Source organism: Clarias gariepinus, chromosome 22 (genome assembly GCF_024256425.1).
Source record: "Clarias gariepinus isolate MV-2021 ecotype Netherlands chromosome 22, CGAR_prim_01v2, whole genome shotgun sequence".
Classification (NCBI taxonomy): Eukaryota; Metazoa; Chordata; class Actinopteri; order Siluriformes; family Clariidae; genus Clarias; species Clarias gariepinus.
Window position 1 is genome coordinate 9,812,098 of NC_071121.1, and position 19,609 is coordinate 9,831,706.

Here is a 19,609-nt window from a genome sequence, read left to right on the forward strand (position 1 = left end):
ATAGCATGTGGCAGCTGTACTGTTGAGTGTTTAATATTATTTAAAAAGAAATTGTGTTCATCACAATGTAAAAACACAATAGAAGATCTACACATTCCTTTTTAATGGGAAAAACATTATTATTATCATTATCAATAAAAATACTACTTTTAGTGTTAGATGCTGCATATCCCTGAAGCCTAACTCCACCATGAATGACTTTTATAGTAGAGTTTATAATTAATATATTTTTTAATGTTTTCTTTGAACAACAATGCTATTGGACAGGCCGTTATTAGTATCACCGATGAGAATTCAGCTCTTTCTCAAGACTGATGCAGCAGCACCTCAGTCCTTTAGTCTGTTCAGATTTTTCACCTCTTCATGTTACTCTCCGCTCAAAAGCTTGATGACAATTATGCTAACAAAACTGTCAAGCTGGACAGCTCGTACAGTGGATCACTATCTATCTGAGCCGGTGTCAACGTCAGTGCGAATACGTTATATAGTTGGAACTTTGAGTCCAAAGTTTACAATGACATGAACATTGATGGAAACGTTAATTAAAAAATTTACCTCTTGCACGTTGGTTCTTCAGTGCTAACACGACACCATGACCATTATCACTTGTTTTTTCCCCCCTTGTGATTAAACACCATTTAACTCCACAAATTCTCACTCAACTAGGGTGATAGCCAATGTCAACGTTCCCCCAAGCACAGGGGGAACATGCAAACTCCATGCACATTCCCAAGGTGGGAATCGAACCCAGACCCTGGAGGTACGAGGCGACAGTGCTGACCACTAAGCCACTATGCCACCAACCTAGGACTATAACAGATAAAAACACATTGCACATATTTCCATTTAAATATATACGAGGGCTGTCATGAAAATAATGCAAAAATGCAAGAACTTTTTTATTACTTGACATACAGAAGGGCAAAGATTAATTTTTCCTCTATACAACAGTACTGCTAAACATAGCCTTCATCACAATGCATCTTTGAACCCATCCTCTTTGCCACTGCTGACGGCCTCTCACTGGGTTTGTGTGGGTTCAGTGCTTTTCGACTTCTTTTTCCATTTGAACACATTGTTCATGTCAATCGTGTCAAACATTCTGTAGGCTGTCTGTGGATGTCAGGCAGCCTGCACCCCTAGTTAATCAAGAACCCAATGACGGAACAACAAGAAGAGTCACTATAGAGGATGAGTTACACTGTGCAATTCTTTCAAGCCATGTAAGTAAGTTAATAAGCAAGTTACTCACACTTTTGCATGACTTTTAGTGCAACCCATATGGAATATGCTATAGAATTCCCATTTCACTGCAGCAAATCTGACTTTTTTCCATCAGTATTGAAACAAAGAGGGCAGATCGGTTTGTTTTACACTTTATTTCATGGTGGTGGGAACACAAGACACAAGTAATAAAGTTAGTAATGGGAATGTCATGCCACTCTCATTCTGAGCACTGCCCTTCAGGTCTATTTTAATCAAAACAGTAGTTTACAAAGGCCAGTAATGGAATCCACTCAAAGACATAAATAGATATTGAAAATAGAATTTATACAGTAAATATTCTATCTGTAGAGTCCAGAACATCTATTTTTGAGGCATTCTGGGATATTCTCATAAACAGTATTAATACAAATATTAATATCTATGAATTGATTTACATGATGTGGCGATGTGGCTAATACAGTGGCTAAAAAGAGAGCATGGAGTAGATTATTAAAGACGTCGACTCTGTCACCGGTGAGCGAAGATGGGTTTAAGGCATTTCTCAGACAGTTCCCATCCAGACGGTGGATGTTCATGCGTGCGCTCCATCTTCATGAGCTCAGCACTCTGTCCTTTCAGTGCCCTCCAAGCATGCAGGAGGTCCCTATTGTTACACAGCCATTGAACAATGTTTCAATAACATCAACAACAACAAAAAAAAGAAGTATCCATGAAGAGGAAACGATAATGATAAACCAGTATGGACACTATTTAACAGAGGATAGATGTTCAGCTAATGCAGAAATACTGGGCTGTTGGGTTTCAGTTTGTAACACAAACAAACAAAAAAAAAAAGTCAAACTCACTGTAAATCAATATATATACCAATATATGATTTTTTTTTCTCCCAAACACACAGGAACAGAAAATGTGAAATGAACAGACAAGTTAGGATTGCTTCCAGTGTATAATACTAAAAAAAAAAAAAAATCCACAGATCCACATTATTCATTTACATAGTGATAAGGGTTATATAAAACAATTTCGGTTGTCTCACTGCTTTAAAAAAAAAAAAGAAAAGAAAATATAACAAGAAATCAAGGGAATATATTTTTCTCTCCACAAAATAACATGATACTTTACTATGAACAGGCATATATATATATATATATTTTTTTTTTTTAGTTTTGGACTTGTATTGAAACTAAAATGTTCAGGTCAGCAGTACAAAGAATCGCATCACATTTGTCTTTAAGCATGTTACAAAAATCATTTTTATATAACAAACCCCATGCATTATTATTATTATTATTATTATTATTATTATGAGTTATTGTTTTTTGATACTTTTGCTTAATCTAACAACTGTTCCAGGACCACACGCAAGAGTCTAGACATCAGGGTTGACCGTCTAGACGTCCCTTTTTCCGATGCGAGTGCTGACGGGATTGTTTAAAGCGGCTTTCAGAGGAGTTCAGGAATGACTGAAAATTCCAAGGACATATCATTGTTCTTGCAGCCGCCCTGCCGTCGTTTCCTGCCGCTCCCATTCCGTCTCCTTGTGCTACGGTGCCTCCTTATGGCAGAGACTAGTGTAGCAACCATTTCTTGCTTTTTAGAGCACATCAGACTGACACATACAAAACGAAGTCCATCATTTCACTCACCCAAATCCAAACAAAAGACAAACGAAATGTGAAGAGATAAAAAACACCTCAAATCAGAAGTAACATACACATTTTAACGCGACCGGACAAACTCAATTTTTGCCCTGAAAGGAATAAGAAAGCGCAAGAGAAACCAAGGCAAAATGAATTGGGCGTTTAAAAGGTCGCATGCAGCAAGTGATCATTCTTTAGTATTAGATACGGCACGCAACGCATGAGACGGATGCTTGTGACGGAAAAGACATGTTCTCATTGTTCACAGTCTCATGTATTATTTGTTCTGTCTATTAATAACATGACGCTTGTCTGTGGCTGAGAGCTCAGCTTGATATTTCTGATCAAAGATCTATGCATTCTTTTTTTTTTTTTCGTTGATTGACAAGCTCTAAAGCTCTATGCTAGAAAGGAGCTTAAAATATTAAGAGCAATGGGGCTGGACCCCTGTTACAGGTCCCCAATGGAACCTGTACACAATGGGGCTGGACCCCTGTTACAGATCCCCAATGGGACCTGTACACTTGTTCAGCTCAGATAACAGTGACAGTCCGTTGTTTATAAAGCCAAAAGTCGTACATGCTTTGATTTACGAAGCGCGCTGCTCGAAGCGATTACCTGCAGCAGCGACTCAGTGGAATGTACATGGTGTACAACTTAGGAAATTATGGCACCCAGAGAAGGCAGTCGAGAGAGGACAAACAGCACCTAATGTACCTCATTCACTGTTTCAAGTAATGAGCAAAAGAATGATTATTTTTTTTTTTTTTGGTGTTCTACAAACACCACCACAAATATAATACATATTTTTCTTAGTCTTGTGACACCATGTAACTGCAATTTGGGGGAAAACAAAAAAAAAAAACCTGTAGATGAACGGAGGTGCAGATTCAAATGAACCATATATATGGAAACAAACCAAAATTAAAACATGACATTTTTTTTTCCAATATAAAAAGCAATGAAAAGTATACAAAAATAGAAAATAATTACAGCAGTAGACATGGTGCTGGGAGGGAGTTAGTGCCAGGCTATTTGGCTGAACAGTGTAAGATTTTCGGGCTGTTTAAGGCGTCCTCAACTAGATGCAAATCCACGCCGTCGACTATCACGTCTTTCACGCAACCCACAAAGCCTGTACTGTAGGCCTTGGGAAGGCGGCGGGCCACAGTCATATCCTCCAGACCACCTATGAAAAGAGAGAGAGAGAGAAAGCGGGGAAATGTAAGTAGGAATGAGAAATTGAGAAAGAAACATACCATGAGCATAAAGGGAAAAAATTGGAACAAATAGAAAACAAGCACAATAAATATCTGATTTTAAAGGTTATAGAATCAGGATATGATGTATTAAAACAGCAATCATTGAAAAAGCCAACCAGGACCAATTTAGAAGTCATTTGAGGTAGTTATTTAAAAGCTGCAGGGATTTGGCTCTTTTTAAAATAGAAATACAGTTGCAACCTATTTGTGGGGAAAAAAAAGAAAAAAAAATTGTTCTGTGCCTTTTTGTTCCACTGCGCAGATCAATCTAAGTCTACACAGAGAAAATTGAAACTACAAACAGCACGCTAGATACAGTAGGATGCCTAAACAAAACTGACGTAATGTTCCGGGCTAATGATCAGAAGGTTATGAGCGTTTACACAAAACGTACGGTATTCATAAAAAGAAATCCCATAAAATACCGGCGCTCCTGAGTGTCTATACATTTATGCATAAGAAGGCTAACTGATGTTACAGCATTCAGCTGACTCACATATCCGGAGCGACTCACAGTACAGAAGTGCTTTATAGTCTCTGTCAAAATGATGCTAGATGGATAGGAGTAAGAATAGCACTGAGAAAATTGTCTCATTTTATATGATTGGCACTAATGATAGAATATAAAAAAAGAAGACAACAGATATCTTAAAAATTGAAAGAAAAAAATCAACTATGACAAAAGAAATGCTGCTTTGTCTCTGCTTGTATCGGTACGCTCTTAACCTCTGCGAATGGGAGGTTTAGCAGTATCTGGAAAAAAACACGGCAAGCACAGGGAGAACATGCAAACTCAATGCACGTAGACAAGAGATAGGAATCGAACCCTTGACCCTGGACGTGCGAGACCACAGTGCTGCCTATTATTATTACTATAGTAGGCCTCGGTATAGTGGTTAGCACCGTGGCCTCGCACCTCCAGTGTTAAAGGTTAGATTCCCACCTTAAGTCTGCGTAAATGGCGTTCGCTAGTGCACTTGGTAGGGTACCTACAGTACATTGGGACTTACCTCGACCCAGTATAGGGAGAGCTACCTCATAGTGATTGAGTGATTGAGTGAATGAGTTTTTTTTTTGCTAAGACGTAAGTCATATTCACTTCCACTGGTCACTGACATTGATACAAACTCCACAAAGAGGATCTGGTTTCATTAGCTAGCTACCAACTAAGTGTAATTTGTTCAGCAATTCAAACGCTACTGTATCTGCCCATATCTCTTGAATCCCTACTCCTTACTTACAGTATTATATTAGACTCTTTAACTGTTTTTTCATCTTGAAAGGATCACCAGCATGTACAGTACCATAGCGTACCATACTGTATGTCAATAATGTTCAATAATACAGTATATATAAATGAAATAACAAATGCTGAGGGGTTTCCATTGTTGGAGACTTGCTATGAAGTGCGGAAAAAAGAAGAGAGCGTAACCCTGAAACAGGTGAGCAGATCAAAAAGCATTAGGCTCGGCTGCGGGGATGCGCGGGGATGCGCGGCGACAGCGCGAGAGCGAGCGCGCTATTCTTCTCCCCTAGACGCATTCGACTTTTGAAAACTCTCGACTCACTCATTTTCTCGGATTCTATCCGTGCCAACATGCCTAAAGATGAGCCGCTTCACTCTGTGAATCCCGCGGTTCATCTCCTTTGCCTGTTTCTCTTTACCCAGTTCCTCCTTTAATCTGTTTCGCGAGCCACGGAATAGGACGATCCACTGGGTTAATTTCATGCGACGTACAGCTGAATAAGTAAATAAATAATCAGGAATGAAAGCGGGGATTTTAAGAAGAGGCTCTTGATGTTCGGCTTGCTGGGGGATAATGTATTCTAGCTGCGGGGTGACTGCGGCACCTGCTCCATTGCTCTGGAACAGAGATGGGGGGGAGGCGCCACTCAATGCGCTCGAACTTGAAAAAAAAATAATAATAAATTAAAAAGCAGACATCAATATTTCAGATATGTCAATGTTTTTCAGCTTTTCTGTACCGCTTCACAGTTCTGCCAGTCTTTGACTCTAGTGTAAACAGGTCTGCAGGACGGACTGTAACCTCTACAGTAACCTGTACTATGGAACAAATGCACAATTTTTCTACTCTCCAGTCTGACTGGTTAGAAGCGTGATCAAATTTCTGTAACAGCCTTTCTAACAGCAGTGGCAATTTGTATGACAGATGCTCCACATACTGTAATCTAATACCAAACTGATTTTTAAACAATTAAAAAAAATGTAGAGATGTCGGTATGATAAAACTCTTTGTAAACAGACATTTATTACATACTGCATTCCCTCCAATGTCTGTGGTTTGTACGGCTCAGTAATAAAGCTAATCTAAGTCTTTGATTGTAATATCGTTATAAGCTGAGGGATAAACCGTTTACAGTCGCTGTAACACTAGTGATGGCAGAAACAGGAATCTAACGAAAGTTAGCGAAACTATAAATGAATAAAAAGTACATTTTCCTCCTCTGATAAATGAGGCATAAAACAGTCGACTGGTCGGTAACAGGCCACATCGCGCCACCCTATCATTGATTATTTCCCTTAGAACGGCATACCCCCCTTCCTTACATCTACAGTGGTTATTTCCCAGACTGCACCTAGGATCATTTATGTACGTAATATCTAAGAAATCCTTTCTATGGTCGCGTTCGTCCACGATTAAAGGCAAACAATGAGGAAGTAGTGAGACTCCGAGATAACCCGGTCATGTTATTATTCAATGGTTGTCCAGGCGAGGATAGTTCAAAACAAACAGTATCTAGACACACTGTATAAATATTAAAACTGTAGAAGAATCAGTAATGCATTTTTTCGAGGCAGCCTTTCAGATGAGTTTCACTCAGAAGCCTGTAGTCTCATGATAACATCAGTAGGTATGGACGTGCTTTCAGAACCCGTGCTCGCTCTATGCACATAAGATTCTGTTTGAATGACCGGGGTTCACTTCGAGATTGCGTTTTTCATCTTTAAATGTTAATATGAGTTAAATGAATATGCTTGGTTGGTTTCACACTGCACATGTTTTAGCAAACCATAAGGTGAAGAACACTTGTTAAGAGGTGTGTGGGAAGCGGCGAGCGTAAGACAGCTGTGAATACAGTAACGCTCGAAGGCGATTTTTACAGTACCTAAACAAACAGCATTATGGAGGTAAAGGCACTAGAGTCTGATCTACAGTGACTAATCAGTGCAAAATATAAAGACGACCCATGTGAACTCATGCACAGTAAGCATCATGGGTGAAAAGTATTCATTGCGTGGTTGGGTGTAACGGCACTTTGAAAAGTGGAATGTCTTGAAGATATACACAGACTCAGGAAGGTTCAATAAAAAAAAAAATAAAAAAAAACATCAGGTCTTCATTTGAAAAAAAAAAAATAACGAAAATAACTAAACGTGAATCAATAATGTGTTAATTATTAGAGTAAGATAATAGTAAGACACCTTTATTGTCTCCTATTAACTACTGCACTCACAATAGTAATGTATCAAATTATGGATCCTATTTCGATTCCCCGAAATTTAGCTCCCCTTTACATTACGAGTTCAAAATCGCTAAATGAATGCACAACCCCCCTTTCATACTGTACGTATAAGGATGTGACAAGAAATCTTGTTTTGGTTGAAAAAATTTAGGTGACATTCCGTGACCTACAGTAGAACCGGTGGTCGTATGGATTTGAGGAGAGCTTTGATGATAACAAGGAATTCTTGACAAGTGTTCGGCGAATGTGCGGCAAGAACGTGGAATATCTACCGATTTTGGGGATTCTGCGAATGGCCTGAATGAGGAGCACTCGTACGGGTACGAGGAGAGGCAAAGGAGTGCTCGATAAGAGACCCGTGACTATGAGGAGAGCTTGGTGAGAGCATCACGAGTGAGGCAGAAGAGGACGACCCTAGCGCCGGAGAGGTATTTAAAGGGAGACAGCGTAAAATTTCTTAATTTTACCAGGAGAGCCCAGCAGTGCCCAGGTGTGAGTCTAGTAGTGCCACTTTTTCCTAATGAATAGTCTATGGAAAGAATTTATGTCTAATAATTCTATAGCGCTTTGCAGAGATTGGCGAGATTAAAGAGTTTGATGAGAGCTCTCCGAGAGAACATGAGTTCCAGGAAATCTTTGGGAGTACACCGATTTTCTCTCTACAAGATTTCTTGTCAGTTCAATATGTGCATGAAAAGGGCTTACGGTCTACAACAGCTAAAGGTTCATTCAGATATATAGCCAAGACTAAGGCGAGAAGAAATGCCTAACAGGATGTAGAGATGCCTTACCCAGCCAAAGAGCACCATCTGTATCCAGCTGAGTGGCAGCCAGAGGTGAGGAGCCTGTCACTGCTGCCTCATTGCCAACTTGCAGAGATCCGTCCCTCAGTGCTCTAATCAGAGAGAAAGAGAAAGACAGGTCACATATAATGCACCATATATAGTTATTAAACTTATTCTGATGCTCAAGTTGCAGCATACAGTACCTGCTGGCTTTAATGCGGATCCAGTGATTGGTGTTGACCCGCACCGATGATCGCAAAACTACCGGTTTAGAGCCGAGGTCGTAGGTCATCTGGACACGTCCGTCCACGATGGCCAGCGCGATGTAGTCAGAGCGCTCCACGCCCTTCCCGCTCCACAGGAGGAGGCCGTGAGTGGCCTCAGTTCTGATGCTCAGCTCAAACTTGTTCACCAGCAAGGCTTTCTCGCTACATCGGGAAGAAAATAAAGAGATGTATGCTTTGTAACAGATGCGTCCTACGGCTAAGATTCAGCACTCCTGTGCTGCTCCTATGTTTCGGTCATCCTTTGGAAATGGATCTCTGAATCTGAAACATGACGTGTTTTGATCTTTATATATTATTTCATTCTTGTCACTGGTGAGAAGATAATGAAAAGATGTTTAGGGGTACTGTAGGTAGTGAGTTATGATTGAGAATTGCTCGATGCTGATGAACACATACACAATTTGACCAGGAACAAGATATAAGAAGGTAAAGAAGGAAGGGACTGCTTAAGTTCTACTTGTTCTTGGGTAGGTATAAAGTATCAGGTTTTTTTTTAGATTGGTTTTACGTTATAGTGCCACCTAGTGTTAAAACTATAAAGGAAACATTGAACCATTAAAAAAAAAGTCCATTGGTATGTTGCAGTTTGAGTCTCTTCTCTAAGGTTGTGCTGTTTATTGAGGAGCGAATTGCATTAACCCATCTTGCCTGATACGTCAGGTACTAATTACGTGAACACTTTGTGGCTGGACCTTGTCATGGTCCTCCTAAGGTCTACATGATAGAACAGGTCTACGTGTTTTTTTTCAAGTGGGACGGCAAGATAATGAGGGAGTGTGTGGGAGAGCAGATTGCGTAGTCAAATCCCGAGGGGTCTTCACGGTTCATCAGTAAACTAGGGCATGCTGTGGGAGGGGGACCTTGGAGCGTGAACGGCAGAATGGGAGATAGAACTGGTGACACACTTTAGGTTAGCGCCAGCTTAAGATGTTTTACTTCATCCTGCACTGTCCCCTAGAGTAATTCCTTTCCCGCGGAGAGGGGAGGAAGGATGCTCATATTATAGCTGCTCTCTGATCTGTGGTTTTGATCTATTCACTCATTGCAGACTTCGGTAGGAAGGTGGAAGCCATGAGCCACCTCCTCCTGTTATCCTCTGGAGCGAACGTTTGAAGCTTATAACTGTAGGCAGGAGGTACCGAGGGCTGTCGCTCTGGTCAACAGGGACGTGTTCATCACCACATGCACGCGCCTCACACTCCCACTTCACACACGGTCCTTATCGCACTCACACACCTCTCACTCTCTCAGTACAATGCAGATTTTTTAAAATTTTATTATTATAATTTTTTTTAAACAACAGCTCTTTTGTTTAGTATTAAGCATAAGTATGATGGTCTGTGGGTTTGATCAAACAGGTAACATCAAAAGGAGATGTTTACCGATCGAGGCCGAAAAAGAAAACTTAAACAGGAAACGAGACAAAACGTGACACGGAACGAGACACCACAAATGTAGAACTGAGTGAAACAAAACAGTGGACACAAAGACAACAGAGAAACACAAACAAAAGCAGGTGGCGAGAGGACATGAGTCTTCACACCACACAGGAGAGCAGAGCGCGCACTGGCACGTTCTAGCTAACCGTGGGATCACTGCTTGTTTGCTGATGCGTCATGGCTACCGTTTCTCACAGATGGAAGTTTACACTCAAGTTTGGAGATTAACGATTGAGATAACGATACAGCTTGGAGTTTTAGCCGAGAGTGTTTAACCTGGCAGAAGCAAACGGAGTCCAGAGTCAACCACTGTGTGTCATCTCCATTGTAGGGAGCTATCGGGCGGTCTACGTTTGTTGAGCACGCCGCGTGTGTGTGAGTGTGTGGATGCATTATGGCTTTGTGCCAGCTTAAATTGAATCAAACCCCTGAAGCTGAGGAGTGGGAAGAAACCAGGATGTGCTGTTATTCTTTTTTCCACTGGTTTCTCATCTATCGCACCGCTGCCTATGTGCATCGCTACGTGAAGGCTCCCGTCTTGAGGAGCACTGCTACGATTGGAAATAATGACGGAATCGCATTCCGTTAATTAAAAGACAAAATTTCATTATGCAAATCGTGTTCGACGAGGCCGTGATGGAGTAAAGATGCATAATTATTTGCTGTAATTGAATTCGTTCCTAATGAGACACATATAATGTGCTGACTGGACTCTTTCCACCAAATTTACCCACCACAGGGCTGCCAGCCAGAGCTTTAAGTCCCGTGGACACCTCTCCAAACTGTTCCTTTCACAATCACGATATCATTAGGAATCAGTCTAGAGCTTCCAGACAGTCCTCTGAAGTGGTGCTAAAAGCGGAACTGCAACCCGCCGATGTATAAACATTGCAGTAAACATGCACGGAGGATTTCGTTAACGTTTTAGAATTGCCTGGTGCAGTGGAGTGGTGCTTCATGTTCATTACACTTTATATTACAGGCTGAACCAGCTTAATAGTCAGAAGCTGGTTGTCATTTGGGTTGTGTGCCTGTAGGGGGCAGGGCCGAATTCAGGCCTCTAAAATGTACTGCTTAAAAATGTCAAGAAGAAAATAGACTGTAAGGCGTGTCATTTCTCGGTAAAAAAGTTCAAGCTGTGGCTTTTAGCTCATGTGGAGGAAAAAGGGGTGAGGGCGGCATGCCAAGACATGCAGTTCGGTCAGCGGGACTCACCTCTGATCTGACGGGGTCTCCAGAGACTCAGGGCTTAGAGGAGCAAGGGAGAAAATAAAGGGCATGCAATAAGCTTAAGAGGGCGAAGGGAACAACCTTTGATCGCGCCCTCACTAGGGTACAGAAGCACAAAGACCAGACAGGGCCAGTGCCATGGAGCTAGAAGTCTTTCTCTGTTATTAAGCCTTAATCAGGACGTAGTTATACAAACACCCACACTGGACTGTTACTGTAGAAATACTAGAATAGCAACAAGGACATGCAACTGTCCCTATACTACAGTATGTCAATAATGACTTCATCCACCCAGTACAATAGGATGAGATGTCAGAATGCCAGAAAGTAATTGACATTTGGATAAAAAAAAAAGTGTAAGAGAACAATGGACCTGTCTACACGAGATAAAAAATACATACCGTCAAACTCAACTGAAATGAACTGGGGAGAGTGAATGTGTGAAGTAAATGAGCGAGTGAGGGAGCACGCGCGCTCATCGGGAGTGAATGATTTATGTAACCCATACCGGGCTTCCTCGAGCAAAGCCGATCAAAAACAAAGCACTCCATCAAGAAAGCAATGGGGTCAAACATCTAATTATAAAAAGGCAGGAGAAGAAACTGGTCAGTGAAATCAGAGAGAATTGGGAAACTGATCCAAGGTTACAGAGCAAACAAGTGAGAATGAAGACAGATGAGCCGTCTAGGAAACAGTAAGAGCAATATTACAGTATTCCAGCCAGCAACAGTCCCAGTGTATTAACGTCCTCTGGGGAAATCATTAACTTTTTTTTGCCGTTTGTATGGGAAGTGATAGGAATTAAACATCAGGCCGCTGGAAAAGCCATTTTAGAGGGCCACGGCCTTTAGTTGTATTGACGTTTGTGGCAGCTCGCTCACGTTATTGGACTTTCAGCACATCTCTATTAAGGGCTTTTGATTGTCTTTTTTTTTTTTAAAGGAAAAGAGAAATACTTGATTAATATGATACTTTCTGTCATATTTACTAGATATCACTGTTAATGATTTGACCAAAATAGGAAAAAAAAACAAAAAAAACTCTGACATGGCGTAAATGTTAAAGAGGAATTCTCCATGAGAGCTATTTAGCCTAATTCAAAATAAATTAAGCTGCAATGTTAAAACCAGGGATCAGAACAGTCATTACCCAGTTAATTACATTCTGAAAGAAACAAATAATATAAAGTAAGTGCTACTAAAAGGTAGACCATTACAGATTGGGCATTTCGCTAATGAAGCAGTTAAAAGGTAATTCTACACTAGCGGGGAAAAAAAGGAAGAAAAATGGCAGTTCAAAAATGATAGAAAATAGTTTGAAGGGTTCACACAGGGTGAAAAACACGAAGCAATCATCGAAGTAGCAGTTAAATGGGGCCTCATTCAGATTCACATAACAGTCAATCACATTCGCTGCAGGTATATGGAGATATTTGCTCTAATTGAGTTCTGCATGCTTTCCATGAAGGTACACTATGATGTCTTTGCTGAACACGATGCTCATCATGCATGCCGAGCGTGCGCTCCTATTACTAATGCATCTGATGAGAACGGAAACACCTGATTAACAGAATTCTATAGCAAATAATAAGAATTAAAAATCCAAGGCACGCATTACAAACAGATGAGCCCTAATTTTTCATGGATATTCTTTTAAGTGACCCGGAATGGGCAATAATAATAACAACGAGGGAGAAGAAAAAAAAAAAGGAAAAGTTTACATTTATGCAGGGCAAAAGATCAGGTTAATTACTAAAAATGTATTCACGACATGGTTAGTTTGACCTGAATGTATCCCAGTATACACCTTGTTTACTTACTCAGGGATCTCATTGGTCAGTTGGCTTGAGTGCAGAAGAGAAGACAACAAGGAACATTCATATAAGACGAGACAGAAAGACAAACAGACAAGAAGACAGACAGGAAGGTAGACAGTAGGTAGACAAACAAACACACACGGAGCTAAACTCTAAATGTTAATCCTCTGGGAGGTTTAGAAACCAGTCATCCATATGGTTGGAAGATTTAACCCCCAGAGAATGTTGAAATACAATGTGTGTGCAGGTCCAGGCACTGGGGACGAAAAATAAAACGTAAAATACGTAAGGTCCAATCGTTACACTTTAAAGGTCCCATATTGTCCATTACTTTCGCACCTAACACAGGTCTCGGAGCTCCTCTCCTTTACACCTTAAACTTCCTCTGCTTTACTCCTCCTCCGAACATGCTGTATCCGTGTCCATGCCTCCACACCAGAGAACTGCAATCCAGGGAAGGGGGTTTCCCTTATATGAGGTCACATTAGGGAGAAATTCTAATTGGCTTGTTCGAGTCCCACCCAAGACAAAAATAGTACAAAAACAAAACAAAAAAAAGGGAATGTATTTTTCTCAGGTAAAAAAACAAAACAAAAAACATCTAAATGTCTAAACATGAATTTTGTATACTGGGGACCTTTAATGGTATAAAACACAGCGATACTTCATATTTAAGAACATGCTATGCAAAAATTAGCTTGATTAGCTTGATCCATTAGCTGGATTCGTCATTCATGTATGAGGGGCGTTCGTGCTAAACTGGGACGTGTGATGAAATAACTTGTGGAAAGAGGCATAAAACTTCATGGACATTTACAAAAGACGTCAAGCACAGTATGTTGATGAGACTCTCAGCTGCAGTAAAACATTACATTAATACAGATGTTTTAGAGAGGATCGTATATCCGTGTATGACATCCCCAGCTGGGGTGGCTCAGAGCCCACTGTAGACGTTGCTGTGAACATTCAGCGAGTAAAACGCCAGATCCTTGAAAATCAACAGACAATTTGCGGAAGAGACACATCTGTCTGTGGGACTTGTACACACAATCATTCATGGACACCACTTATCGGCTGGGAATTACTGCCACATACTCAGTACAGTCCTGGCCTCGGTCCTGGCCACTTCCACATGTTTGTTAACTTCTTCGGAACAAAATAAGCTAGTCTCTATTAATGTAATTAACCTGCTAACTAGCTTGGCATGATTTCCAGTGAAGTTATATAACGCTGCATGTTTTAATTTAGATTATAAGTTTTGGGTCAGTCGTTACTGATGAATTTCCTCGAACAGCAGCTTTGTTAATACTGCCAGCTACAAAGGAAATCCATGATTTGCACTTGTTGCGCTGGCTTTAAGGGGGGAAAAAAAAGAGAAGAGGCTAGTGAGGGGGAAAAAAACAAAACACCCTTACGGTAATTACTTTCCTATAAGAGCACGATGATGTTTTAGCCTAGTTTAATTACATTTACCAACACAAGACTCCACAAGCACACTGAAGCTTGCACAGTGGGTTGGCTCGTGAATTTATTTGTCCAACCCTGAACTCCTGTTTCCTAGAGCACAATATAACAGCCATTGGCAATTAGGCCACTAACAGGATGCTTCACAATGCACTTAGCTTCTACTTATTACAAGCAAATTAATAACATTTTGACATGCCTATTGACCCAAACACCTGGCGAGCTACAGGCCTATGAGGCTAATCCAGGATTCCTGGAACACGGAATTAGCGTATGATTGAAGAAGAAGGCAATTAGAGAGAGGTGCTTTTTCAATATGTGCTCTAATAGAGATGTGAGGTTTTGAAGCTCTGGTAATAGCGTAGGGGGTTCATGCAATACAGCGGCGCTCCACAGGACAGTACTGAGAGCATGTCGCTCCAGGCAGAAATGTAATTGGAAGAAGCCAAATAATTAGCGAGACTTCAGTGAAAACCAGAGACGGAGTGGTAAAGAAGGGGCAATCAGCCCAAACCAGGAGGGGCCTAAACGATTGAACTCCATAATCACACTCGTACAGAAAGAGGGTGCCATAACTTATTCAAAGTGCACAGGGGAACGTTTTTAGTGCTGGCGAGAAATCCTCCTTACCTCTTGGTGACTCCGTTGTGATATTCGATGAATGTCCTGCCGTCAAAAGCAATGGCTTCGGACTCCCCGGCTGCTTTTTCGTAGGTAGCTGCAGGAGATGAGAGCGTGATAAGGAATATATACTGTGGCTTTCTATTACTTCTAAGTGGAAGTGTGATGTATTGTGATGTAATTTTCATGCCTGTGTGGTTTAATTAATTCCACATAAACAGCAAAGAGGCACTGCAAGGTTAATGGGGTTAGGGTTTTTAAAGTGTTTGAAGTTGTCTTAATGCAGCTTGCGTGCTTGTGATTAGAATACAAACGAAACTGGGTGGCGTAAAGGTTCTCGAATGTACAGAATAAAATAATAAAGAAGAAATAAACAAACGCTCGCCCGATATCTTGTAGAGATGTGTTAAACACATAACAGAGCATATGCCAGGAGAATTTCACTTCGGCAAATATGTGTGTGTGTGTGTAGTGGAGATAGGATATTTTTCTCCATCCAGATGTTTCTTAGCGTTCACGGTAGTTGTAGTCACAGTTGTAATTTATGTGAACTCCGCTCATGACATGATGTTTGCAATACTGACAACATTCACCATCTGCCGAAGCGTCTACTAAGCACAGTTGCATAAAATAAGCTGGAAATCATATTTGTCAATGCATTACTTTTCCTCATAGCACACTGCTGCTGAATTCATTCTGATCAGTCAGAGGGAACTGATTCATTTCCTATAACAGCATGACTCACGCAGCAGTTCTTGTAAAGCTGTATTTTTTGGTAAAAAAAAAAAAAATTTCACCACAGTTAGGATGGATGGATGAATGTTGTCATAAAATTTTTTAAAACATAATTATTTATGATGGAAAGTACATTCTTCGGTATCATTCTTAAATCAAATTAGCCATGATTAAAAAATAGCTCTGGTCTAAGAGATATTAAAAAAATGACTTCATGGCTTGCTATTATAGGAAAATATATCAGATACCATATCGATGGTGTGACGTGTTACTACTGTGAAGTTAGGAAACAGCGAGCCGTGTCATGTTTTATTCCTTATGTAATAGAACAAGAAAAAAAGAAGCCTTGAGAAGAAAGAAGCAAAGATTTCAAAGACCACCACTGTGAGTCATGTCTAGCTCAAGCCTCGAAAAATCAGATAAACAAATTCACAACAGTTTTTTTGATTAAACATTATCATTTACACATACAATCCCAATTCTCCAAAGGATTTTCTGTACATAATTTATGAGCGAGGGTTGACGTTTAGCTGATAGTTGGAGGGTGAGCATTGCAATTCTGGTATCAATCCACAATAATGCACATATTGATTAGCAATCTGTACTGTATGTGCATTCCACACTAGTAATAAAAAACGATACTACTTATAGGATTCATTCTGTTTAAACTGAATAATTATTATTGACTTTATCTCAGCGCTACAATATTTTAATTTAGGCTTCAACACCTGCAGCTCCTCTCGCGCCAGCTCTATCTGCTCGGGAAGCTAATTTACAGCCACGCTTCGGTTGAGCTTATCTCTGGAAAAGCAGCGTGGATTCTATATTAGAAAGCGGATTTACAGGAGCGAAGGATTAGGAGCAAGGTAAGACTAGAGAATATGGACTTACCGTGCTGGCAGTGAGGTCCCGTGAAGCCGAATGGACACACACACTCGAAGCTCTCGAGCATCGGGTTGCACTCGCCGCCGTTCTCGCACACATCTGTAGAACAAGGGTGATGTGGGTACATGGAGACGTCCCTGGAGTGAAGGGCGTTATCGGCCTTTAGGATCGGCGTGCCCATCAAAGTAATCTGAAGCCAAAACGAGACGGATGAAGAAAGAAAGAAAGAAATCAGTTTAAAGCAATAATAGTATTGACAATATTCATAAATAAATATTAAGTAAGACTGAGCATTACTGTACCTTTTGGATGGCTCCTTTAAATCCGTCTTTAATTCCCGCCACTCTGGGCACCTTATGGAAATCTGGTACTCCGCCCACATAAAGCGATTCCTTCAGGTTAAGGTCTGTGTGCTGGTTCTGTGGTTCGAACAAAGCAGGGTGAGAATCTACTGTACATACAGTATCAATGCCATTACTACAGCACCTCTAAAACTCATCTGTTTATAATATTTCATGGCGTACTTTACTTTACATTTATATTGTACATTGGCTGAACAGGCCTCGTGGCATCAATAGAAACAATTTATTCATTCAACTCGTACTGTATTTGATCCTTAGCCATATCTACTGTATGAGAAGCGTAATTGATTTTAGTACAGCTCTATAGCAAATTATTCAGACTCTACATACTGTATAAGAAGGAGAGGAAAAAAAAGCGAGGAAGAGAGACACAAAGCTAATCGGAGTGACTGAAATGGAAACGATAGATACAGGATGGATGGTGGGTTTAATGAGTGTAATGGATATATGAGTATTCTTTGAAATTTTAAACTGTTTAAAACCTTAAAATGGCTCCCATGGATTCCGTCAGACTAGTATAAACATTCCTTCAATTACAGCCGGATTTAATTTGTTTCAGGAGGCAACACATGTACAATATTCTTTTTTTTTGAAAATATTTTATGTAGGGCAATTATTGCTTCAGGATAAAACCCGAGTTAATTGCTGTGAGGAAAAAAAAAAAAAAAAGAAGATTGAAGGTCCGAATGCACTGCCAGTTTGCTGTGCCCAGTCCAGCTATTATCCAAGCATAAGAATAGGCCAAGGCTTGAAAACGCTTGGCAGTGGACCTGAAGACCCAGGCCAAACTAGACAATGTGCCAGCTAACATAGCCAGTGCTGTTGGAGCACAACTGAGTTCGATGTGGACTGAGCTGCGTTTTAGTGAGGAGCTCTGGCACAAATCTGCCATTCACTCGCACCTAGACCGAGGCTATTCAAGTAAAATTGGTAACGGCCCAGTTACACAAAAAATTCCTTGCGGATAAGCAATTAATGTCGCAGCATGGGGGCTACAGATTCAACAACACCATTTGTAGCCATTAGTCACAAGTTCATGGATATTAATATGAAAATTCAATGTATTATTTGTTTCGTATCGGAGCTATGAAGGCTACCCCAGCTCTGAACAGATGAGAGATTCGATTGTGTCAGGTTGTCATTTCACAAATAAATGAATAAATCTGTGAAAGTGCTGCTTTTTTAAAGATACCATCTCGAGCCTAACCGGCTAGTTTCTGGTCTAACAAGCTTGCTTTTAGCTCGCCTTTAAATGCATGCGACTGGTCGTGTTTAAAAAATCTACACCAGCTGGAAAGGTTTCACGTACGGTCAGGTACAGTCAGGTGCAATACATTGCTACGTCCACCACTTGACATCCCCTGACCTAAACTTTCAAAAGATGTCTGAAATTCCTCCCTGAATCTGTCTCGCTTTCTCTCGGTATGTGTCTGTCTGCCAGAATGTTTTGACTGCCTGATGAGGCTGTTATATAGAATTTTCTCTGAAGCTGAGAAACAGAACAAAGAACAAAGTTTGTCTTTCAACTACACAGCCTCCCTCTCGCTCAATCTCTCTTCCTAGCTTCCCTCTTATCCTTCCTCCCTCCCTCTCTCCCTCCCTCCCTCCGTCCTCCTCCTCCTCCTATGCTATTTAACTGTCTCCCTGCACTGTGCGACTGTTTAATGGCCCTCCCACGCCAAACTAATGAAGACGTTTCATTGTTGTGGGAAGGCTCGAAATAATGGCGGTCAAATGATAATTCTCTCTCTCAACACCCCCATACCAGCTGGCTTGAGCCGAGAGCCAAACCGAGCCCAACTACTCTCTCTCTCTCTCTCTCTCGTTCTTTCTTTCTTTCTAGCATATGGAATGGTGTGAAAGCATCGCCAGTCCTCTCATCACTTAGCTCCTCAGCCTGCTATTGTCGAATGGAGAATGGACCTGAGATGAACAACGGACTACTTGATGGGGCTGCCGGAGTGTATGAGGATGTTTCGAGTGGGTGACCAGGCTTTAGTCATTACCTTGCGTGATTTCTGATATCCAGACAGCGCACGAAAACAACAACACAAGGGGAGGGGAAGGAAGAAAACAAAATGTTACCAGAGAAGAAGAAACAGAATGTCAGTGCTAATAGAAGTCCATGCAAACATCAGACATCAGGCATGGAAAGCAAAACGAACGGCTTCAAAAAGAGCATTATGTGAAAAAAAAGAAAAGAAAATGAAAGAAAAAGAGTAAAAAAATTGTGTGTTTTGCACCAGTGCACCCACACACTGTTTATATTTGCTTCGTGACACGATGGTGTAGTTAGAGCTCTTTCAGCCGCGCTGGCGAGGCAGTGGAGACTTCTGTAGCAAAATATTTCTCCTGGGGACTGCCTCTCAT

At 40.8% G+C, this 19,609-nt stretch overlaps 1 protein-coding gene across 1 annotated transcript in view; it reads right to left on the minus strand.

The window, feature by feature from the left end:
* Positions 1–1,364: 1,364 nt before the first annotated feature.
* agrn (agrin) overlaps positions 1,365–19,609 on the minus strand; it is a 255,732-nt gene continuing 237,487 nt past the window's right edge. The window contains exons 32-39 of the mRNA XM_053483299.1: positions 17,180–17,296; positions 16,884–17,067; positions 15,267–15,354; positions 13,176–13,199; positions 11,342–11,374; positions 8,604–8,828; positions 8,407–8,510; positions 1,365–4,056 (exon numbers count right to left, since the gene is read on the minus strand). Coding sequence (XP_053339274.1) covers positions 3,899–4,056; positions 8,407–8,510; positions 8,604–8,828; positions 11,342–11,374; positions 13,176–13,199; positions 15,267–15,354; positions 16,884–17,067; positions 17,180–17,296 — 933 coding nt within the window. The 3' untranslated portion in view covers positions 1,365–3,898. The remainder of the gene's footprint in view (positions 4,057–8,406; positions 8,511–8,603; positions 8,829–11,341; positions 11,375–13,175; positions 13,200–15,266; positions 15,355–16,883; positions 17,068–17,179; positions 17,297–19,609) is intronic.